The sequence below is a fragment of the Camelina sativa genome, chromosome 17 (assembly GCF_000633955.1).
Source record: "Camelina sativa cultivar DH55 chromosome 17, Cs, whole genome shotgun sequence".
Classification (NCBI taxonomy): domain Eukaryota; kingdom Viridiplantae; phylum Streptophyta; class Magnoliopsida; order Brassicales; family Brassicaceae; genus Camelina; species Camelina sativa.
In genome coordinates this window covers 11,558,382-11,581,458 of record NC_025701.1, presented here as the reverse complement: position 1 = coordinate 11,581,458, position 23,077 = coordinate 11,558,382, and the positions used below count along the sequence as shown (strand labels likewise).

Below are 23,077 nucleotides of genomic sequence, written 5' to 3'. Positions count from 1 at the left end.
ACTAGCAAGCATGCGGAGTGATCAGATGGAACCGGTGAAGGTAGGAGGAGTCGGTTGTCTTTCACTTGGATACTAATATTTTTTGAGTTTTAAATATTTCTTTGCTTTTGGATGGTATTTTCTTATTCACAATGGTACTTATGCTATATATTTGGCTGGTCATTTTATGAGCTTAAAGTTTTTGACCATACGATAACATGTATGGCAGCTTATATTTTGCTGTTGCTCTTAGATTCCATAGTTGCAAACCTGATTTTTAGTGAAATTATGTTGCATATGGGAGATGTTTACGAAAATTTAGTACATATCACAATCGGCTGGTTAAGTTAATCCTTGTTGTTATGATAAATGCTATTCAAATTATGTCAAAAGTTGAAGTAGTGTGATTTGTAATGAGATTGAGACGATTTGTTTTTCACTCTAAAATGTTCACCAATTAAACCGGTAAAAAAAGAACATTTCATATAGTTTTTTCTTTTACCCATCATCGTAAAGATGCAGTCACATCTATTACTAAAAAAAAGTAACAAATACAAAAATGATTTAAATGACAACAAGTCAAATTAGGAGAGAAGGACCTTGCTAGTCACTAAGCTACATGTCCTTTATAGGCCTACATAACTTGTTGTTTGTCCCCAAAAACAATCTCACGAATAAGTGATGGTTGAGTCAATCTTCATTAAAAAAGCTTTGGTCTTCCCCATATTCCATTACATAACTTCTTTACTTCATTGAGATATTGTATCAATAACATTTCCCTGAATGTTGGAACTGTGTTTCAGTAAAGGTCAGTCTTACACAGTTACACTTCCAGACAAAGAAACATCAAACCAGTTCAACGTAACTAGGATGATATGATCGGTTGGACCGGACTGATTCTCTGTCGAACCGATATGAAATGTATCCTGATTTCTTAGGGCTAAGATGTGGCGTCGCTTAGATATCCGGTTTACCGACTAATACGTGTTTGTGACGAACTAAAATATCAGATGCTTGCTGAACCAAGCAATGATATCATGAAAGATAAAATGACATGTGAATGTCGTCGACTCATTAATCATTCCAACAAATTCCAAATGCATAACAAAATATGTTTGGATGTTTTACATTCATAAAGTTTCAATAAGAGAGTTGCATTGTCCCTTTTAAACAACCCCCACCTCGTGACTCCACCCTTTTATCGTTATTGTGTTGTTTTTAGTTCTCTCTGCTTGTATTCGATGTTTTTATATAATTGTTAATTATACAATTTTAAATTTGGGCGTGGTCCTCTTTCTAACCAATCATCTAGAATAACAACTTATTAATATCACAAATGTAATCATTTGTTATTAGTATAGTATGATTTTGCTTTGTTTAAGTTATCCACACGAATTGATTATTACCTAACTTATAACTCCTATAAGTTAAATTGCTTAGGTAAAAATTCATTTATTTTTAAAAAATGCATCCCACTACAATTTTTTTTTCTTTAATTTCCACAACATATTTATTTAACAGAGTCGGAGCCTCGGAGGAACATAACGAGTTTGTATCGTTACAGAAATATAAAGATACAAAAAAATAACATTTATTATTCATTTTTCTACGTACGACATGGTAATTAATCGGCGATGGCCCAATTCATATCATTCTCAAAGATCCAATGGCAGACCTCGATCTGACCCGGCTTGGATCCAAGCGACACGAAAGCTCCATGGCTCGCACCCCAAGCTGAAGTGTCCATGTGACATATAGCAATACCATGGTTGATCTTGGCTTTACTCTTAGGGTCTAAAAGATCCGCTTCGTAGACCCGAACTTTAGGCACAGAGTGACAGTAGTAGAGTAAGTAAGGATACAAACTCTGATGACATGAAACTGACTTTGTCACTTTTCCACCGTTGATTCCTTTGACATTCCCGATCATTACTTTCTGTTTCGATCCAGCTACACTCTCTGTCGTTCGGACTACCACACTTCGACCTAGCACCGATGTAGCGAAATCGATCATATCTTCCGCTGATCCGACACATCGTTTCGTCTCTCCGACCGTAGGTGATCTCTCGCATTCTGTTACCGCATTAGCAATGATCCCTTCCATCGTTGAGTTATCTCTAGCGTGGAAAACACGCTTTATTTCCGTAATTTTTGATGTCGAAAACGGTAGTTTCGAGACAATGCTACGGGGAAGAAACGATCTTTTCGGCATTTTATCCTTAATGTCAGGCATCCAAATCAATGTACCTTCTTTAAGCATCGATTCTCTAAAGAACTTGCCAGGCTCCACCCACTTATTTACCTTTTTACCATCGCGGAGTTTACTCTGGTTGTATCTCGCGAATCCGACTCCGGTTTTAGCGTAATCCTTGAACGTTGAGTTCTTTGTATACGTCTTGAAATCAATCTTGTTTCCTTCAGCTCCTTTACCATAACCGGTAAACGATTCCGAACCGGGATTAAAAGATTTACCGTAATTCACAAAATCTACCTTCTCTGAGTTCGAGTTCTTGGCGTACGACGAGAACGTATCGTCCCCTACGTTAGCCTTGTCTCTATAATTCAAGAATGTGTCCACGGCTGCGTTCCCTGAGGCACCGTAGCTTTTAAAGTTGTTCCGAGGAACATTCCCGTCGCCGCCGTAGCCTTTAAAAGTGTCATTGGCTGAGTTAGCGTTTTGGCCGTAGTTGGAGAACTCCGATCCAATTACATTGGAGGAGACGCCGTATGAAGATAACTCGTTCGGAGCTCCGTTACCGTTTTTGCCGTAACTGGTGAAAGATTGACCCGGACCGGCGTTTCCTTCGTGAGTGTAGGTCTTGAACGTCTGAGCACGACCGTTTCCGTCGTCGGAATACGCCGTGAAACGGCTCGTCGGATTGTTGTCTCCGGATTGATAGGTTTTAAATTCTCCGGAGCCGCCGGTGGCTGACCTGCCGTAGGAATTGAAGTTTTCATCGACGACGTTGCTGTTATCGGCGTAGCCTTTGAACGAATCGTCGTGACCGGCGGCGTCGCGGCTGTACCGCCGGAAAGAGTCGGTTACTACGTTGCCGTTTTGTGAATATTTCTCGAACGAGTCTGCGCCGCCGGGACGAGTCGTGCCGTAGTTGGTGAAGTTTCGTTGGTCGTAAACAGAGAACTTAACGTCGTTGCTGTGTTTCTCGAGGGTCGGACCCAAGTCGGGGAAACAGAAGAGGTTAGCGGCGGAGCAGAAGTCAGGGAGGCGATCCGGAAGCGAGTTTTGGGAGGCGAGTTTGGCGAATGTGGCGGAGGCGACGGCGGTTAGTGGTGAAGCTTTGGAGAGGAGAAATGCTGAGCCTGGTAGTGATTGGTTTTGGATCTGTTTGTTCCAGTAACGTACCAAAGAAGCTTTTGGTGTGAACGGATTCGTCTCCGGCGAAAAACCGCCGTTAGTTAACCGTTCTCCTCCGGCCATAACTATCTGCATTGTGGAAGTTACCAATATTGTTCAAATGATCAAAAAGCATGAATAAAACAGAAACAAATCCAATAAAAAAGCTTGAAGCGAATCATCAGTTTTAGAGAAATCAGACAATTTGAGTTTCACTTACATGGAAGAGACAAGACACGAAGGATAGGAGAAGAAAAAATCGTTTGAGCATTTTTTGTTTAGAGAGAGACAGAGGAAACACTCGATTGGGGCAGAGTAAATGTTGGTGGGTTGTCGATGCAATTGTGTGTGTCAGTGTGTGTATATATATACTTAAAAAAACTGAACCAATGTTTAATGTGGATAGTTAAGGCATTGATTAGAAGAAAAAAAATTGACTTATTAATTTTTTGTTTCACATTTGTCAACAACATTTATCCTACCGATGGTGATTGACTGATTGGTGACAAACAAACACATCCGTAGACAATGTTAAACTAACCTTTCTTACTCGGTGTAACTTGAAACAATTTTTTTTTTTCACTTTGTTTTTAACAAAATCTTGTGATATATTTAATGAAAATTTTCGAGAAACACCACACCAATTCTTCGACACGACACTATTTCTTTTTACTGTTGTATGATTTTAGTCTCTCCAATGGAACTCAACTCGAAAATATTTTCACCGCAACACAATTCATATAATAGTTCACACGTTAAGGTGAGCCTTCAATGTCCAATTTTCTAAAAGTACAAAACTTATAGTGTTCAATGCACCTTTAGTGGTCCAAGCATTACTCATCGTCATCGATATAGAACACAATTTAGTCTAACAACACTTGGAAAGAAAACAATGTGTTATCGATATTCACCAACTTAATGTTCAAGCTGTCATACGTTATGATGTGGATTTTAAATTTGGATAGTAATGCATTTACATCACAATTACAAACCCATAAACCGGGGTTTTATATTTCAAAAATCAAAATGCATGTCACGATTTCTCCATTAATATCTCTGAATAACGTACGTATTAATCCAAGAATTTCTCCTAACAATTTTTTTTGATTAGGAAGAGGATAAGGAAACAACTCTAAAAGAATTAAACGCACTAAACATCCCCACTTAACCATTTAACACTCATGAAAAGATACATTACTTTTGGCTGGAAGAAACTTTTTCTTTACTAACTCTATATGTGTATCCATATTATTGTTCATTTCTTTATATCAAGTTTCATAACCAAGACGTGAGACAATAAACAAATTAAAAAGACAAAGGAAACCAAAAAGCCATCAGTCATGATGCAATGCTGACGCTCTTACACAATCGAAGTCCCATCAGGCCATCACTTCAGCAACATTTCTTCTCCACAATCATTGACGAAGTGATTCCGCCCATATCTAGTTGCATTTTGGTTTAACTTCTACCCAAAATGGAAAGAAATCATTATGGGTGTTGATCTATAGTGTATAGAGAGACTTGCAGTTTCTGTTTTCTTCAATAGGAGAATATGCATACGAGGCAAAAGGTGTAAGAAAGTAAACAATGTTAGCCCAAAAGCCTTAACAGTTATGGTGACATTACAAAACAAAAGGTGTCACAAAAGTCGTAACCTAAAGCCAAAGCTCTGCATTCACTTTTAGAGCCATCACTCCTCACATAGCTTAGTGCAGAATATCATAATTCACTCTCTCTTGATGCCAACATTAACGGTTACGAATGACTGGTTTATTATTGAGGCCTTCTCTAGGAGTCTTTAGAGGATTGTGTCACTTTTATTCAACGACGTTGACGAGCTCATACTCGATAAGGGACATGTTGGTGTCTTCTTTCACTTTGAAGCTCGCAGGCTCTGTAACTTCAACACGAAAGAGATGAAGGCGTGGGTGTACGGTGAGTACGGCGGAGTTGATGTTCTGAAGCTTGAGAGTAACATTGTTGTGCCGGAGATTAATGAAGATCAGGTTCTGATTAAAGTTGTTGCCGCTGCTCTTAATCCCGTTGACGCTAAGCGACGGCAAGGGAAATTTAAAGCCACTGATTCGCCTCTTCCGGTAAGTTCAAATTCAAATCCATCTCTCTCTCTCTCTTTGAAGGGTTTTGGGAATCTTTAACATAGGAATCTTTCGTCGGAGCAGACTGTTCCGGGATACGACGTTGCCGGAGTAGTGGTGAAGGTTGGGAGTGCGGTGAAAAATTTCAAAGAAGGAGACGAAGTTTACGGAGACGTGAGCGAGAAAGCATTAGAAGGTCCTAAGCAGTTTGGTTCTTTAGCAGAGTACACGGCCGTGGAAGAGAAGTTATTAGGGCTAAAACCTAAAAACATCGATTTCGCGCAAGCCGCGGGGCTTCCGTTGGCGATAGAAACTGCTGATGAAGGTCTTGTTAGGACTGAGTTCTCCGCCGGGAAGTCTATTCTTGTTCTTAATGGTGCCGGAGGTGTAGGGAGCCTTGTGATTCAGGTTAGCATTATTGGTTTACTTGTGATCTAAGAATCAGAGATTTGATGGTTTCTTGATTGGTTTCTCATATTCGTGTTTGGTACAGTTGGCTAAGCATGTGTATGGAGCTTCGAAAGTTGCTGCAACAGCGAGTACAGGGAAGCTGGAGCTAGTGAAAAGCTTAGGTGCTGATTTAGCTATTGATTACACTAAGGAGAACATAGAAGACTTGCCTGACAAGTACGATGTTGTCTTTGACGCCATTGGTAAAGAACCAAAACAGAACACCGTTAATTAACACGTATGACGTATCTAATTTCTTAGAACAGAACGTTGTGGCTAAATCATATTTTGTGTTGTCTAAAGGGATGTGTGATAAGGCAGTGAAGGTGATTAAGGAAGGAGGGAAAGTTGTGGCCTTGACCGGTGCTGTTACGCCGCCTGGTTTTAGATTCGTTGTGACATCTGACGGTGAAGTTTTGAAGAAACTAAACCCATACATTGAGAGTGGGAAGGTGAAACCTGTGGTTGATCCCAAAGGACCGTTCCCATTCTCACGTGTCGCTGATGCCTTTTCATACTTAGAAACGAACCATGCCACAGGGAAGGTCGTTGTTTATCCCATCTCTTGAGGGGTCAGATTAAGTGTAGCCTTATCTATGTGTATAAGCTAAGAAAGTGTCAAAAGTGTTATATTCTCTTTGTATCAGTGAGGTTGGAAATAAAAGAGTGCTCTTTAGAAGCCTTATTCATTTCTTTTGAAACAGAAGTTGCAAAGATGAAATTACAAGAAGATTATGAGAACACACTTGGAAGAAACATAGAGAAAATATTGAGTAGGAATATTTTAAGACAAGGCAAAGACAGGGGTGGTCTTGAAGTCGAGTTCCCGGAGATCAAATGTTCCTTTCACGAAATCGTAGTGAGCTCCTCTTATGGAAAGTTTTTTCTTCACCACTCTTTCTCTCACGAATGGGTAAGACAACAGATTCCCCAAGGACACGTTCACGGCTTCCTGCTCACACAGGAGAGGCAATCTCAGTTTACTACTTCAAAAGTCAAAAAAAAAAAAAAGCAGAGCTAAGATTGTATCTTGTCTTAGTTACGTACCTTCTCACAGTTGGTGCACTGATCTTCAAAGCTTAGGTCTTTACATTCCTGCTTGATCCTGTTCTTGGCCGGTGCACAAATTTGGATCCAGTTTTCTATGAAGTCACTGCCATTTCAAGAATTTCAGTCAAAGTTAGTGAACTAGTCGCCAAGAAACTCATGGTTTTTTAAATTAGCCTTTGAGATAAATTACGTCTTAGTGGGAGCTGTATCATCTTCAATGGCCATGAGTCCCTTTATTCCACCACAGCAGCTATGACCAATCACCAGAATGTTCTCCACCTGATTATGACAACATTATTCTCTTAGGGTTTGATAGATATATAAAGAGTTAGCCAAAGACTTGCAAGCAACTAGGTCACATCAAATTTTTTAACTAAGCATCTTATTTATGCCGACCATGTACAATATAAGGAGCAAAGACAAGAGAAATAATCTATAATGATCCCTCATAGATGCTAACGTAAAGGGCTATTACTTAATTGTTACGTACGTTGAGGACTGTAATTGGATATTCAAGGGCGGCACCAACATTAGAGTATTTCGTCTGCAAGTTTCCAAAGACAAAAGCTTATATCAACAACTTGGATTTATGTAAGGTTTAAAAGAGTGACTTGATGAAGTTCATTTCTGTTGGACGAACCTTGCAATAAGGTGGCACCATGTTTGCAATGTTTCTAACGATAAAGGCTTCCCCAGGTTGGAAATTCAAGATGTGAGAAGGGCAAACTCGTGAATCCGCACAAGCAAATACCAAAAACTGTAAAGAAAAAAAATAAAACCACATTGAAGAAAGTTACTAATTTTCAAGTCTTAATCCTCGTTTCTAATTTTAGGGTTTTTCTTGCTTGTCTATAAAGTTACCATATTCAAGGCTAAATCAAAAGCATTTTCTACTGTCTTACACCCATTTTTTCTGTGACGACTAGAGAAAAGTCAATCTAGAAAAGTAAAAGCACAAAGATGAGATAAGTGATTGGTAAAATCAAAACCTTGGGGTTCTGGCTCTTGGCAAGTGCATTGTACAAAGTAGGATTTTTCCTGGAAATTGATGAAACCAAATAACAATAATGAGCAAACATCAAATTCAAAAAAATTCTTTTATCTAAGCAAGACACACATATACCAATCCATAATTCATTAAAAAAAAAAAAAACAATTTTCTGTCTTATGCTCGTTTGATTCAATAACTAAATTACATACTAATAAGTTCATTTAACTTGATAAGCACAATCATTTATATCAGTAGGTGACACTGACACAGATGGTGGATACCTACATATATGTGATTTGTCATTAAATCAGAGTTAGTGAACTAGTCGCTATCATCATTTACGTACTCAAAATGATTTGTCTTGAAATGGATAAACCCGGATTTGATTCTCTCTACGGCATCTAGCTTGTTGGAATCAAGTTCTTCTAACTCGTCTGTTAACTTCTTGATTTTTGCAGCCGCCACGTTCCCGAGATCCGCGTTTTTACTTCAGAATTGACCATTTCATGTTTAAAACAAAATTTTAAAAGACAAAAACCATATTATATCTTTATAAAAAAACCAAATTCACAGGGTACGAGGGTAATCTACGGCTGTGATCATCTCACAACCTGCAAAATCTAATATGTGGGAGTCGGAATATCGTTTGAATGGGAGAGAGTGTTTGTTTGTGAGTACCTCAGAAGCTCCTCGAGTCTTCTAATGGCATCTTCGTACGATTCTGTTGACATTTCTTTTTGGTTCCACTACACAAGAAAAAAAAAAAAAAGAAACTTACATAAGATTGTCAAATTCTTAGAAGACTCGTTACCAATGAAACTAAAGAAAATACGAGAAACTAGTACATTCATCCGGTTTAATAAAAAAAAAGGAAACATGCGTTGTGATATAGTAAACTATAAATAACCGTTTCATGTAGACAAGTGAAAAAAAAAAGAGATCAAGAACATGAGATCATCCGAAACTATACAACAAAAACGAAATGATGATTTAGTGTTCAAGACGTACACGTACGGACCTTGAGAGTGGTACTTGGAGATGAAAATACAACTTTAGTTATTACAAGAAGATGCTCTCTTATCTGCTCTTCTATTTATAGTCGAAGAAGATCTGCGACATTTCTCCATATGTTCTGCATAGAGACAAACAATGCATTTATATATCATCTCTCTTCCGGTGCGCATGTCTCCATATGTTCTGCATCCGTCTTGATTTTAATTTCAGGTACATTTTTTTTTCCGTCAATGAATACGGCTGTAGATAAAAAAAAAAACCCTGACGTACAATGGATATGGATAACGATACCATATAAAAAAGTTTTAGATAATTTTGTATGGTGATATTTTTAAATTAACAGATACAATAAAAAAGTAATATATATTCAACGAGTCCATATTTCTTACGTTTACGGAATAATACTTGGGTTAAGATAATAAAATTAATATAGGATATATCATTTCAATGAACCCTTTTATCATCTCTAGTTTTTTTTGGTAAAATTTATTTATCTCTAGTAGTGTGAATCCTTTTAGTCACCTCTTTTTGTTTTAACCCAAATTACACTATATTATATTATATTATATTTAAACAAAAATTGAAAATCAAACAAAAATTAGGAACAAAAATATTATATTTATAGTAGGTTTCTGAGAAGCTCCCCCTGTCATTTTTATTAACTTTTTTTTTTTCCTTAGAACTTTAGGTTTTGGAGATTTTACTCATGTCACTAAAATATTAGGAGATGCATCCAAATTTTTTTTTCGGTAATTCGTATATATATCTAACGAAAGAACTCAAATCACTAAAATCTTATATTTCTAAGTGTCTCTAAAATATATAATCTTATTTCATATATAACTACGAAAAGCAAAAAGAAGCTAAAATACAGAACCACTTTTAAACACAGACACACAGTTATTATATATAGGAGATTCATAACTCTAAAACACTGTATAATATTAAACCTGATAAAACACTATAATTAACCATTCGAAATGAATGTTTTCGACATATTTTTGCTTGTGTAATAAAAATAATTTTGTATTTTCATTAAAAATACCTATGCCTTTCAAATAATTTCTTACAAATGAATTCCCTTTATAATAAAAAGGAAGTACACAACATTGTTTTGTAGACTATATAATTTTAATAAGTTGGTTACAAATAGGTTATAGATTAATTGGTTACAACTTAAATAGTTGGTGCAATCTTAATTTATTTTTGGAAGATTTTATTACTAGAACACGTTGTTTCCGAAAATCTTAAAGAGAATATTCTAAAAAATCATTTGATATCATCTAACTTACAATATTAATTTTCTTTATTAAATTATTCATCATATAAAATCTTTTGATATCTAACTTAACATATTCATTTTTTAATTATCATTATACTTCAACTCTCATTTTTATATATGAGTTTATTTTGTGAAACAAATAAATTATCAAATTATCATATTATTTATTATAATTAAAAATAGTTTTATTTTCGGATATACCATAAGTTGAATTTTTAAAAACAAATATAAATTGTTCAATCTATAAAACATTCGAGCTTTAGTAACATTATTCTTTAAAAGTAATATCTATTGAATTAAAAAGTCTACTGAATAACGGGTCAAAATTTGAATATTTAAATTCAATTTCATATTTTTGTTGAATTATATAATTTTATATAATAGAATAAACTTTAAATAATTTATTTTGAAATATTTTTAAAATATGAAAACTTGATATAAAATTTGGAAAATATAAACAATCTAAATTGATTTGTTATAGCAATGTCAATAATATGTCACTATAATATGAAATAATTTCAAGAAAACAAGTATATTAAAACAAAAAGTATAACAATATATATTAAATTACTCATAACATAATAACTCACTTTTTGAAAACCAAATTTACAAAATTATGTTATATAATGACATTCTAGTCATGACATAGAATATAGATTGTTGAAATAACTTCACATACATAAAATAATACAACATATTAAAATTTTATTTTAAAATATAAAATATACAAAATTTTGTATAAAATAAAATTTAATCAGTGTTATAGCACGGGTACTTATCTAAAATCATTAATAATATAAAATTTACAAAATATGTTTCTTTTTTAAGCATCATATTTAGCATATGATTTTACTACATAATGTTATATCCAAAAAAACTTTAAAAACAATCATATGAATTATATTTTATATAAAAATTACAATATAAATAAAATAAATTTCAACCCGTGCTCTAGCACGGATGTTAATCTAGTAGACAGTTTAAAGTTTTATCAGTCTAGGCGCTTCATCACATAACATATATATGAAACCATCATCGCTGTGCAAAAAGACTTATGATTAATGAAAGAAACAAACGTCGTACCCTTTTGGTAAAAATTCAATATATTAATTTGTAACAGACTTACATATGAGGATGGAGACAATTTGAACACAACTGGGAAAAAACAAACATGAATCCAAATGAAATTTTAATAGCCAAAAGAATTCATATGAACCTTGGAAATTAAAACGGAGAATGCCCAAGAATAATTAAAAAGACGAAACATATTGAACCTTGGTATCTTATTTATGAATTTCTTACGTAAAACCAATTTAGTAGTATGATGGTGGGGGAGGAGAATTGTATTCAGCCTTTGGAGAAGGAGAGTATGATGGAGGTGGGGGAGATTTGTACTCAACCTTTGGAGCTGGAGCGTAGTATGGTGGTGGTGGGGAGCTGTAGACGTACGGTGGTGGTGGGGACTTGTATGCGACCTTAGGAGCTGGAGCGTAGTATGGTGGTGGTGGGGAGCTGTAGACGTACGGTGGTGGTGGGGAATTGTATGCGACCTTAGGAGCAGGTGAGTAGTATGGTGGTGGAGGGGAGCTGTACACATACGGTGGTGGTGGGGATTTGTATGCGACCTTAGGAGCTGGAGAGTAGTATGGTGGTGGTGGGGAGCTGTAGACGTACGGTGGTGGTGGGGACTTGTATGCGACCTTAGGAGCAGGTGAGTAGTATGGTGGTGGAGGGGAGCTGTACACATACGGTGGTGGTGGGGATTTGTATGCGACCTTAGGAGCTGGAGAGTAGTATGGTGGTGGTGGGGAGCTGTAGACGTACGGTGGTGGTGGGGACTTGTATGCGACCTTAGGAGCAGGTGAGTAGTATGGTGGTGGAGGGGAGCTGTACACATACGGTGGTGGTGGGGATTTGTATGCGACCTTAGGAGCTGGAGAGTAGTATGGTGGTGGTGGGGAGCTGTAGACGTACGGTGGTGGTGGGGACTTGTATGCGACCTTAGGAGCAGGTGAGTAGTATGGTGGTGGAGGGGAGCTGTACACATACGGTGGTGGTGGGGATTTGTATGCGACCTTAGGAGCTGGAGAGTAGTATGGTGGTGGTGGGGAGCTGTAGACGTACGGTGGTGGTGGGGACTTGTATGCGACCTTAGGAGCAGGTGAGTAGTATGGTGGTGGAGGGGAGCTGTACACATACGGTGGTGGTGGGGATTTGTATGCGACCTTAGGAGCTGGAGAGTAGTATGGTGGTGGTGGGGAGCTGTAGACGTACGGTGGTGGTGGGGACTTGTATGCGACCTTAGGAGCAGGTGAGTAGTATGGTGGTGGAGGGGAGCTGTACACATACGGTGGTGGTGGGGATTTGTATGCGACCTTAGGAGCTGGAGAGTAGTATGGTGGTGGTGGGGAGCTGTAGACGTACGGTGGTGGTGGGGACTTGTATGCGACCTTAGGAGCAGGTGAGTAGTATGGTGGTGGAGGGGAGCTGTACACATACGGTGGTGGTGGGGATTTGTATGCGACCTTAGGAGCTGGAGAGTAGTATGGTGGTGGTGGGGAGCTGTAGACGTACGGTGGTGGTGGGGACTTGTATGCGACCTTAGGAGCAGGTGAGTAGTATGGTGGTGGAGGGGAGCTGTACACATACGGTGGTGGTGGGGATTTGTATGCGACCTTAGGAGCTGGAGAGTAGTATGGTGGTGGTGGGGAGCTGTAGACGTACGGTGGTGGTGGGGACTTGTATGCGACCTTAGGAGCAGGTGAGTAGTATGGTGGTGGAGGGGAGCTGTACACATACGGTGGTGGTGGGGATTTGTATGCGACCTTAGGAGCTGGAGAGTAGTATGGTGGTGGTGGGGAGCTGTAGACGTACGGTGGTGGTGGGGACTTGTATGCAACCTTAGGAGCAGGTGAGTAGTATGGTGGTGGTTGGGAGCTGTAGACGTACGGTGGTGGTGGGGATTTGTATGAGACCTTAGGAGCTGGAGAGTAGTATGGTGGTGGTGGGGAGCTGTAGACGTACGGTGGTGGTGGGGACTTGTATGCAACCTTAGGAGCAGGTGAGTAATAGCATGGAGGAGGTGGTGGACAAACACATACATGTGGGTGTGGTGGAGATTTGTATGCGACCTTAGGAGCTGGAGCGTAGTATGGTGGTGGTGGGGAGCTGTAGACGTACGGTGGTGGTGGGGACTTGTATGCGACCTTAGGAGCAGGTGAGTAGTATGGTGGTGGTGGGGAGCTGTAGACGTACGGTGGTGGTGGGGATTTGTATGCAACCTTAGGAGCTGGTGAGTAGTAAGGTGGTGGTGGAGAACTGTAGACGTACGGTGGTGGTGGGGACTTGTATGCGACCTTGGGAGCAGGTGAGTAGTATGGTGGTGGTGGGGAACTGTAGACGTACGGTGGTGGTGGGGACTTGTATGCGACCTTGGGAGCAGGTGAGTAGTATGGTGGTGGTGGGGAACTGTAGACGTACGGTGGTGGTGGGGACTTGTATGCGACCTTAGGAGCAGGTGAGTAGTATGGTGGTGGTGGAGAGCTGTAAACATATGGTGGTGGTGGTGATTTGTATGAGACCTTAGGAGCTGGAGCGTAGTATGGTGGTGGTGGGGAACTGTAGACGTACGGTGGTGGTGGGGACTTGTATTCGACCTTAGGAGCAGGTGAGTAGTATGGTGGTGGTGGGGAACTGTAGACGTACGGTGGTGGTGGAGATTTGTATTNGTGGGGATTTGTATGCGACCTTAGGAGCTGGAGAGTAGTATGGTGGTGGTGGAGAGCTGTAGACGTACGGTGGTGGTGGGGATTTGTATGCTACCTTAGGAGCAGGTGAGTAATATGGTGGTGGTGGAGAGCTGTAAACGTACGGTGGTGGTGGGGATTTGTATGCGACCTTAGGAGCAGGTGAGTAGTATGGTGGTGGTGGGGAACTGTAGACGTATGGTGGTGGTGGAGATTTGTATTCGACCTTAGGAGCAGGTGAGTAGTATGGTGGTGGTGGGGAACTGTAGACGTATGGTGGTGGTGGAGATTTGTATTCGACCTTAGGAGCAGGTGAGTAGTATGGTGGTGGTGGGGAACTGTAGACGTATGGTGGTGGTGGAGATTTGTATTCGACCTTAGGAGCAGGTGAGTAGTATGGTGGTGGTGGGGAACTGTAGACGTATGGTGGTGGTGGAGATTTGTATTCGACCTTAGGAGCAGGTGAGTAGTATGGTGGTGGTGGGGAACTGTAGACGTATGGTGGTGGTGGAGATTTGTATTCGACCTTAGGAGCAGGTGAGTAGTATGGTGGTGGTGGGGAACTGTAGACGTATGGTGGTGGTGGAGATTTGTATTCGACCTTAGGAGCAGGTGAGTAGTATGGTGGTGGTGGGGAACTGTAGACGTATGGTGGTGGTGGAGATTTGTATTCGACCTTAGGAGCAGGTGAGTAGTATGGTGGTGGTGGGGAACTGTAGACGTATGGTGGTGGTGGAGATTTGTATTCGACCTTAGGAGCAGGTGAGTAGTATGGTGGTGGTGGGGAACTGTAGACGTATGGTGGTGGTGGAGATTTGTATTCGACCTTAGGAGCAGGTGAGTAGTATGGTGGTGGTGGGGAACTGTAGACGTATGGTGGTGGTGGAGATTTGTATTCGACCTTAGGAGCAGGTGAGTAGTATGGTGGTGGTGGGGAACTGTAGACGTATGGTGGTGGTGGAGATTTGTATTCGACCTTAGGTGAGGGTGAGTAGTATGGTGGGGGTGGTGAGCTGTAAACATATGGGGGTGGTGGAGATTTGTAATCTACTTTAGGTGACGGTGAGTAGTATGGTGGTGGTGGTGGGGAACTGTAGACGTAAGGAGGTGGTGGAGATTTGTAATCGACTTTAGGAGAAAGTGAATAGTATGGTGGTGGTGGAGAACTGTAGACATATGGGGGTGGTGGGGATTTGTAGTCCACCTTTGGAGATGGTGAATAGTATGGTGGTGGTGGTGGAGAGTTGTATACATATGGAGGTGGTGGTGGAGAACTGTAAACGTATGGTGGTGGTGGAGACTTGTAGTCTACCTTAGGCGATGGTGAATATGTTGGTGGAGGTGGTGGAGAGCTATACACATAAGGAGGTGGGGGGGACTTATAATCGACCTTTGGTGCAGGAGAATCATACACTGGTGGTGGGGGGGAGCTATACATGTAGGGCTCGTACGAAGCAGCAACCATTGTTGCCATGATAGCAAAACCAAGAGCATATACGAGATGGGCTGAGCGCCCCATCCCGGAAGAAGATACCATTCTTTGTGTTTTGGTTGCTGCTTTAGTACTGCGTTGATTTTGTTTTGTGTTGTGATTCTACATTACTTGTGCATGCCTTTATATAGAACCATTTTCATCTTATTTTTTTTTCACTTGCATCTCAGTAATCGTGAAAGCATGTCTGCGCGAAACTATCAAGAAACGTGCAAGAACGTGCATCAAATGTCAACGATCCAATTTCCATTTTAAAATTCTCAAGTTCGTGAAGAAATATGCATATCATTGTTCAATTATTTTGTCAACGACCCAATTAATTGGTTTAGTACTCTTCTTCTCTTCTTTTCTTTTTTGTTGTTGTTGGAGAAAGTTGCTAGTGGAAATTTTCAAACTTAGAACAACAATTTGAAATATTCGATGCTCGTACTTCTAAAATATCCTTTTGGTTATGATTGATACTAACAGAAATGAAATGTTTTTATAACCAGGTCATAATGTTTCTACACATGCATAAATCAAATGTGACGCCTTTTCGTCTTCAGTTTTACATTTCTTTTATTAGACGGAAATAATTAGACATTCGATAAATTACATGTTCGCATAGAAGAAATAATATGTCATGCAAAAAAAAAAAAAGAAGAATTGAACCAAAATGTCAAATATTGACAATGCATGGTTTGCCCAAGTGAACAAATGTATATTTTGAGCAGTTTGTGTTGAAAACTGAAAACGTATGATTTTTACTATTTTTCTATGTAGACATCTATTTTATGGACATTTTGTTTTCTATATATTTGTGTCTGCTTTATTATTATTTAGGTTTTTATATGGACTCTGATATTCGATGGTCATATTTCTAATTCCCACTGGTTCGCAATGATTGATACAATAGATTATGGAGTATTTCTTACATAGTTAAGCCAAATGATATAGATTAAGTATTTCTAATTCTCCCCACTGGTTCTCTATGTGACTCCTTCTCTTCTTCGCATTTGTTTTTGTTTTCTTATGTTCGCACTACCTAGTTAAACCAATTATGTGTATACAGTATATACTTATTAATTTGGTAAATTGCATTAATTTCTTTAGCCAATGTTTATGAATCTTGTAAACACTTTTTGATATCAATATATTTGATTTGCTGGAAAAAAGGTATAATCATTTGATGTTTCCAAAAATAAATATGTCAATATTTAACATTCTAAATAATACTATAAAATCCAAAAAATGGATTGTACATGTTTACTCCATGAGGAGTGAAGTTGGATTGCAAATTTGCAACAATGAGGAGAAGCATAGTCAAATTATTAGGCTGCAACATATAGTGGGAAGTCTGGAAGGTGAATAGCAGCCTTTGATTTTATTGAACTTAAACAATGCAGCTGTTGCACAAAAAAAAAAAAAAAACAATGCAGCTAAAACAGTCTTCTTAGCTTAGGGCTCCAAACAAAGTTTAAGGCGTGTTAGTAAGTTGAAAGCTAGGCCCTAACTTGTATTACCCATTATCGTCAAACAAAATCTCGGCCTACAGAAACGAGAATATTTTAAACCATTCGAAAATGTATATTGGCAAAATCAAACTTTTGATCTGTTTCATTTTAAGTTGTTGTTGGGCTTTGTCTTTCGTTTGGGTTGTCAGTGTGCTTTTGAGCTGGAGGTGTCTTTGTTTGGGTTCAAAACTTCATTTTAAATTTATCATTACAAGTATTATGAATAAGGGTGTCTTTGTTTCATTGGGTTTGGAATCAATGAGAAAAGGATACATCCTTCTTCTCATTGTGCCCCCTTGTTTCTGCATCCTTTGGAAGCCATCAACAAAGTCAGTAAGACAAGTTATTCGGATCAACGAACACCTTGTGTCTTCGAAAAGTTGAGCTAATCTCTCGGATCAGTTAAACCTCTTGACTCTTGTGTACTCACTCTTATCACTTCTTAGCTGATATATCAAACTATTGCAAAATCATACAACAAATATATATGTCTTGTAATGTACATGGGTTAGTTTTCGATTACTTTGAAAGTGACCATTGACCATATTGTTTTTATTCAAATTCTAACTACCAAATGACAGATTTCAACAAACTACATTATGATAATTACATTATGATAGCAAACAACGCAAGAAAGAAGACAATTCTTGGAACAAAAAACTTCTTTCAACTAAATTCTTCAATGTCTTTGCATAATAATTACATATACCAACTCTAACTAATAAGTCATTTACATACAGAATGGTTTAATACAAGCCAAGCTTTTCACATAACACTCCAGAACAGTACACCTTTCTGCTTATATCAAAATCCAATATACTTAACAACAACAGTAAGGGACTCCATACGAAATAATACTAATTTGGTTTTTTCTATATTTTTTCTTTTATAAAACAAACAAAAAAATCATCCAAAAACAAACTTTTTTTTTTCTTTTTGGGTGTTAAGAAGACAAATGATTATTAAGTCAGAAAGGATGAATATTTCGGCTAAGACCATTCACATTAGTGAAGAACCCAACTTGTTTGTACGGAAGGTACGATCTGTGTTTCACTTCTTCCTTCATCGCTCTGTTTCTCATGTACAGCTTCTCATGCGCCGACTTCTCCATCTTCTTCTTCTTCTTCTCCGACGACGTTGACGTTTTCTCCTTCCCCTTATTCTTCTCCGCCACCACCGTAGACGACGACGACGACTGAGTCCGAGACTTGTTGTCACCGACGTTGTTGTTCTTATTATTCAAGAAAACAAACGCGTCTCTTCCATCACTGTTACTTCTCGAAACAAGATCTCTAAATCTCCAAAGCTTCGAGAATCCCGTCGAGTTACTTTTCCGGCAAGTCTCCGGCGACGCTTCCGCGACCGTCCCACCTGACCAAGAACAATACGGTCCCAAAGATTCTTTCGTCGTCTCGTCTCCGTTACCGTCACCGTTACGATCCTCGACGAATAACTTTCTTAACCGCGGTCTGTTATTATCGTCGGTGACAGAAACGTCGTCGTTTTGACGATCGGCGTTTTCGTAATCGAAGAGGAGGTCACGGTTGAAGAGAGGAAACACAGGACGGATCTGACCATCTTCGAAAGCTTCATCTGCAGTTATCGGAGATCCTTCCGCGTTTATTACACAAACGAAAGAGAACTCTTCTTCTTCTTCATCTTCATCATCTTCTTGATCTTCTTCGTCGTTGAACTCGACGGATTCTTCAAGTTGACTCCATGATCTCTCAAGTTTTTTAATATCTTGTTGTTCTTCTGAAAATCCTAATTTGGTGAAATCCATGGTAATCTCTGTTGTTAATCTTTCGTCGCCGATGTAATTCGCCGGCGGTGAAGATGGGAAAGCGACCTCCATCGATTTAGATCCAAAGCTCACCGTGTGTAACTCCTTCTCTTCTCTCTCTCTCTTCAAGAAGAAATCTGAAACGACGGCTTTAGTTTAGTTTTGTGTGTTTATAATAAAGAGATGACTGACTTGACCAATATATATATGGTTGGTGCTTCATCAAGATTCAAGATAAGTCACCCAAATGTGAACAGTAGTAGCTTTTTAATATTTTTATTTATTCATTTTTTTTAATTAGGCAAACGAAAAATAATATTTCTTTATTTAGATTTATTTTGGTTGATAGCAAAATATCAAAATCGGTAAAAATTATTTATCATCTTTATTAATATTAGGAAGTCATCTAATTTATGAAATGAGCTTAATTTAGTAAGTCATCTAATTTATAATTTCATAGTTAAAGAAATTCCATATTTATTTCCTTTTTTATTTTATTTTATTTTAGTCTACTAGTTAGTATTCTTAATATACCTGGCAAATAGGATATATTGGCTGAAAGGAAAAGAGAAAAATATCAATAAAACAGAGTATATATTTGTTTTGCATATTTTAAAATAAATTTAGACAAATCATATATGCATATATATATATATATATATATATATTTTTAAAAATATAGATGAATCACATATACTTTTGTTGTTGTTCACTTTACAGTTTACAAGGAAAAGCGCGTGATGGGGGGTAACGGGGAAATAGTGGGTGACCTGCTTCTGTGATTGTCTCGCTCTCGCATACGTGTCACCGTTCCCCCAAAACGGAAGGGTAAAGTCGTCATTCCTGATTATCGAAAAACTTGTTGGGAAAGCAAAAACAATACTGACATGTGGTGCGACGTGGAAGCGTTTTTTGACATCCACGTGTTATCTCTGTAACGTATAAATTGTGTGAAGATCACGGTTTTGCGTTATTTTTAGTTGTTGGTTCACGCGCGAAGGGTGTGACGTTGACTAACTAACTCAAGCCGTCGTCAAAAGAATGTCAAAACTAACGGTGGAAGACCTTGACTTACGCGTTGAAACTAACGGTTCCGTTACTTCTTAGATGGAGTAGTATAGTTTACATAACTAAGTTTTGTTTAGACCACGTGATTAAACAAATTAATTTAGACTTAGTCCAGTCTTCTCTTTCACATGTTTATTACAAATTTAATAAATTGTCAACAAAAAAATGCCTCTTTGAAATAATACTATTCCCACATGTTTTGTTTGACTATAATAATACTCTTAAAGCTTCTTCTAATTTGGTCGATCAATATCTTGTAGTATTTGTTTATGTTTGATTTGCATGTACCAACACAAGTATATATACTCTCCTAATTTAGTTATATACATAATGACTTTTTGGGGCGTTACAGCTAAAATGTTGAAGACTTCTTTATTGTCGTCGAATATTGTTGGAATACTTCCAATAAAAACATTTACTTGCAAGAATAAAACGAAGGTGGGAAAAAAAAACAGATATTGAAAACGAATTTAAAGTAAATATTTAGTTGTTGACCTAACATATGCAGAGATGTTATTGAATCAAAGATAGTTCTTTTTTGTTTATGACTTTAGAATTTAGATATTACCAACAACAATTCTTATATAACAATCGATGAGGTAATGTCAACTGAACTCAGATTTTTTTTTTTTTTTTTATCCAACCGGCCAGTTGCTAATTAATGGATTAATATTTAATATCATAATTTTTAGTTACTTTTTTTTCGGTAAAAATAATATTTTGGAAAATGACTAGTAGTACATGTACATCATTCTAATTTCTATTTTAAAGAGAAAGAAGTGCAGTGGAAAACATATCACAAATATGAAATGAAGGTCATATATCTAAGCTCATTGCTAAATTTAAGAAAAAAAAAAATTTCGTGGTGAAGTGGAAAATTAGAAGAGAGTATAGACAATTAATTAGACACCAATGATGACATGATGTAATGTGATAACCATCTGAATTTTATAATTAAATAAGATAAATAAAAGTATTCACATATTTTTGTTTCATTTATACAATGGTCCCACGATTCCCACTTGATGATGCGGAGACTATTTAGTTCACAACATTTGACTAGCACAAAATTTGCCTAACGAAAATTTCAGATTTAATCATTGCTAGTATTAGATAAAAAGAAATATTTTAATTGATTTGTCTAATATGTTAACTGATATAATTTAGAAAGGCTTGGTTTATTCATTAATATAAGGTGAGTATTTTTATGGTAGAGATATGATAAAGCTAAGTTTTCTATTCGAGAATAAATACAAATGTAAATAATACTTTAGAGATAAATGTAAATATTCCTAATATATATCAAGTAGTTGAGCTTGTTTGATGAAGCAACAAAGAAAATGTTGAATGCTACTGAGTACTAATTATACACCTACAAACTTTGAGAACCGATCAAAAACGCTTTATAAGTAAGTTTTTTATGTGTTTCATTTGTAGTTGTTAAGACATTAGATTAGACTAGAAATTCAAGAACGTTACTGAAGATGTTTATTGAGTTAATGAAAAATGTTTATTGAGTTAATGAAAAAAGAAAGTTTGAGGATTATATATCAGGAGTGGCTGGAAATTAACAATATTACCGTAGTAGTTATTCTCCCGTATGGACAAGCAACACTCAATGGCAGACCTGCTTGAGAGAATGTTTGGTTAGTTCCAATTCATTTTATATACATGTGGCGTACAGAAAAGAATCAAAACCGAAAGAATTAGAACCAAATCAGTATTGAACTGAAAAATTTTGGGCATCCAGAAATACAATTATATGCATTATTTATTATAGATACTCTTTCTAACTTTTGCAAGGTTAACTTTTTGATATATTTTTTTTTGTTTTAAAAAAGATTTCATCATCTACGATCAAGTATTCACACATTTTTGTTTCATTTATACAATGGTCCCACGATTCCCACTTGATGATGCGGAGATTATTTAGTTCACAACATTTGACTAGCACAAAATTTGCCTAACGAAAATTTCTGATTTAATCATTACTAGTATTAGATAAAAAGAAATATTTAATTGATTTGTCTAATATGTTGTTAACTGATATAATATAGAAAGGCTTGGTTTATTCATTAATATAAGGTGAGTATTTTATACATGATCGTAGAGATATGATGGTAAAGTTATGATAAAGCTAAGATCCTTCTAGTTGGTCTCGGTAGATCTCGATTTCCTTGATATTAACACCTGTCGGCTGCCATCAGTTGTAAACGTATTTTGCAAATGAACTATTAACGCGTCTAATCGATCGAAGATCAACTGAATTCTCTGACTCGTAAACAGATCAGAAAGGAAAAAAAAATAGAAGAGAAAAAAAAAAGAATAACAGAAAATATACATTTTCTTAGTGAAAATAGACAGGTAACACAAACAGATAATAACATTATGTCTCCTCTCACATGATGTAGCTCTCACCTGTACGTTAGTAATTCATGAGAATTGAGCTGCCCCAATTCCTCTATTCTTGGGTACGTAAAACCTAACGTACACTATTATCTCATTATCATTTTGAAAATTGGTTAAAATCTGAATCAAGCTTTCTTTTAATCGAAGATTCCTCAAAGCATAACATATAGTACCAAGCTTTAGATCGCCACTTCTCTTTCTTGCATGAGGTAATTTACTTTTTGGACTGAGTTTTTAAAGAGAAATGAGTGTATTTCCTAGATTTGTTGGCTGGATCAACCAGAACATACAAGAGCCTCTTAAGGTCAGTTATATTTCATCATTAATTTATAGAAACAGGGAAAGTCAAATCGATCTAGCTTACTATTAGGTTCATATAGTCTTATAGAAACTAGATTATGATTCTGTTTGTTGTTTGTAGGCCGAGTCCAAGAAATCTGAAAATGTTGAATCTAATTCAGTGTCAGAGGAAGATAGTAGTAATAAACGGGAATTTTATTATGACAAAGCGGAGGCCAAGAAGCAAGGAAAACTTTGGAGAGATGCACAAAAGAAGAAACCATGGTATGATGCTCCTGGTAAGGTGAAGGTATAAGACTAAATCAGCAAACAAATTAAAACCTCAATATATATGATTTGTTTTCTCAAAAGGAATTTGTGGAACTAATAAAAGAAAAAAAAAATCTTATATGTTGATGTTTGAAGGTGACAACAAAAAAGGGTCTTTGCCACATGCACATAGAGTTAACAGTGGGATTGCCTCCTGAAGGAGTCTACGATTTGTTCGCTAATCCAAACAACTTTCCTTTCTTCAGGATCGACAATGAGACTGGGCGTGAACTTTTGGTTTTTTTTTTTTTTTTTTTTTT

At 37.4% G+C, this 23,077-nt stretch overlaps 6 protein-coding genes across 16 annotated transcripts in view; 2 read left to right on the top strand and 4 right to left on the bottom strand.

Moving 5' to 3' along the window:
* Positions 1,457-3,652, bottom strand: LOC104756739 (polygalacturonase 1 beta-like protein 1). The gene is made up of 2 exons (XM_010479377.1): positions 3,555-3,652; positions 1,457-3,424 (listed from the first exon to the last, which is right to left on the bottom strand). Exons 1-2 carry the CDS (start codon positions 3,603-3,605, stop codon positions 1,604-1,606), a joined length of 1,872 nt encoding a protein of 623 aa, XP_010477679.1. The 5' UTR covers positions 3,606-3,652; the 3' UTR covers positions 1,457-1,603.
* Positions 4,935-6,565, top strand: LOC104756736 (quinone oxidoreductase-like protein At1g23740, chloroplastic). The gene is made up of 4 exons (XM_010479374.2): positions 4,935-5,430; positions 5,515-5,838; positions 5,924-6,083; positions 6,184-6,565. The coding sequence occupies exons 1-4, from the start codon at positions 5,251-5,253 to the stop codon at positions 6,447-6,449; spliced, it is 930 nt and encodes a 309-aa protein (XP_010477676.1). The 5' UTR covers positions 4,935-5,250; the 3' UTR covers positions 6,450-6,565.
* On the bottom strand, positions 6,538-9,123 carry LOC104756737 (beta carbonic anhydrase 3). Of its 2 annotated transcripts, none has more exons than XM_010479376.2 (9): positions 8,930-9,123; positions 8,600-8,667; positions 8,268-8,408; positions 7,920-7,968; positions 7,571-7,687; positions 7,421-7,474; positions 7,121-7,209; positions 6,928-7,033; positions 6,538-6,832 (listed from the first exon to the last, which is right to left on the bottom strand). In XM_010479376.2, exons 2-9 carry the CDS (start codon positions 8,650-8,652, stop codon positions 6,665-6,667), a joined length of 777 nt encoding a protein of 258 aa, XP_010477678.1. In that variant the 5' UTR covers positions 8,653-8,667; positions 8,930-9,123; the 3' UTR covers positions 6,538-6,664. The 2 variants fall into 2 exon arrangements, with proteins under 2 accessions (XP_010477678.1, XP_010477677.1); XM_010479375.2 differs by having other exon boundaries at positions 8,940-9,122.
* Positions 11,305-15,562, bottom strand: LOC104756735 (extensin-2-like). 9 transcript variants are annotated; one of them, XM_010479368.1, is made up of 2 exons: positions 13,965-15,562; positions 11,305-13,723 (listed from the first exon to the last, which is right to left on the bottom strand). In XM_010479368.1, exons 1-2 carry the CDS (start codon positions 15,498-15,500, stop codon positions 11,531-11,533), a joined length of 3,729 nt encoding a protein of 1,242 aa, XP_010477670.1. In that variant the 5' UTR covers positions 15,501-15,562; the 3' UTR covers positions 11,305-11,530. The 9 variants fall into 9 exon arrangements, with proteins under 9 accessions (XP_010477670.1, XP_019094276.1, XP_010477669.1 ...); XM_019238731.1 differs by having other exon boundaries at positions 11,305-13,944; positions 14,036-15,562; XM_010479367.1 differs by having other exon boundaries at positions 11,305-13,944; positions 14,111-15,562.
* Positions 17,653-18,923, bottom strand: LOC104756734. The gene has a single exon (XM_010479365.1). The coding sequence runs from the start codon at positions 18,801-18,803 to the stop codon at positions 17,916-17,918; it is 888 nt and encodes a 295-aa protein (XP_010477667.1). The 5' UTR covers positions 18,804-18,923; the 3' UTR covers positions 17,653-17,915.
* The window catches only part of LOC104756732, a 1,928-nt gene continuing 1,183 nt past the window's right edge, over positions 22,333-23,077 (top strand). The window contains exons 1-3 of one of the 2 annotated variants that reach the window (XM_010479363.1): positions 22,333-22,512; positions 22,670-22,786; positions 22,914-23,054. In XM_010479363.1, the coding sequence (XP_010477665.1) occupies positions 22,453-22,512; positions 22,670-22,786; positions 22,914-23,054 (318 nt within the window). In that variant the 5' untranslated portion in view covers positions 22,333-22,452. Of the gene's footprint in view, positions 22,513-22,629; positions 22,798-22,913; positions 23,055-23,077 lie in introns of both variants that reach the window. The other variant, XM_010479361.1, reaches the window with a different exon arrangement.

Bases quoted from the DNA above. Each gene is read 5' to 3' on its own strand.
- LOC104756739 (XM_010479377.1), bottom strand. From the start codon at position 3,605: ATGCTCAAACGATTTTTTCTTCTCCTATCCTTCGTGTCTTGTCTCTTC. The intron at 3,425-3,554 runs GTAAGTGAAACT...TCCACAATGCAG, and splicing joins TCGTGTCTTGTCTCTTCCAT to ATAGTTATGGCCGGAGGAGA.
- LOC104756736 (XM_010479374.2), top strand. From the start codon at position 5,251: ATGAAGGCGTGGGTGTACGGTGAGTACGGCGGAGTTGATGTTCTGAAG. The intron at 5,431-5,514 runs GTAAGTTCAAAT...TCGTCGGAGCAG, and splicing joins CCACTGATTCGCCTCTTCCG to ACTGTTCCGGGATACGACGT. The intron at 5,839-5,923 runs GTTAGCATTATT...TGTTTGGTACAG, and splicing joins TAGGGAGCCTTGTGATTCAG to TTGGCTAAGCATGTGTATGG.
- LOC104756737 (XM_010479376.2), bottom strand. From the start codon at position 8,652: ATGTCAACAGAATCGTACGAAGATGCCATTAGAAGACTCGAGGAGCTT. The intron at 7,688-7,919 runs GTTTTGATTTTA...TTTTCTTTACAG, and splicing joins CCAAGAGCCAGAACCCCAAG to TTTTTGGTATTTGCTTGTGC. The intron at 7,210-7,420 runs GTACGTAACAAT...TGTCATAATCAG, and splicing joins ATCCAATTACAGTCCTCAAC to GTGGAGAACATTCTGGTGAT.
- LOC104756735 (XM_019238731.1), bottom strand. From the start codon at position 15,500: ATGGTATCTTCTTCCGGGATGGGGCGCTCAGCCCATCTCGTATATGCT.
- LOC104756734 (XM_010479365.1), bottom strand. From the start codon at position 18,803: ATGGAGGTCGCTTTCCCATCTTCACCGCCGGCGAATTACATCGGCGAC.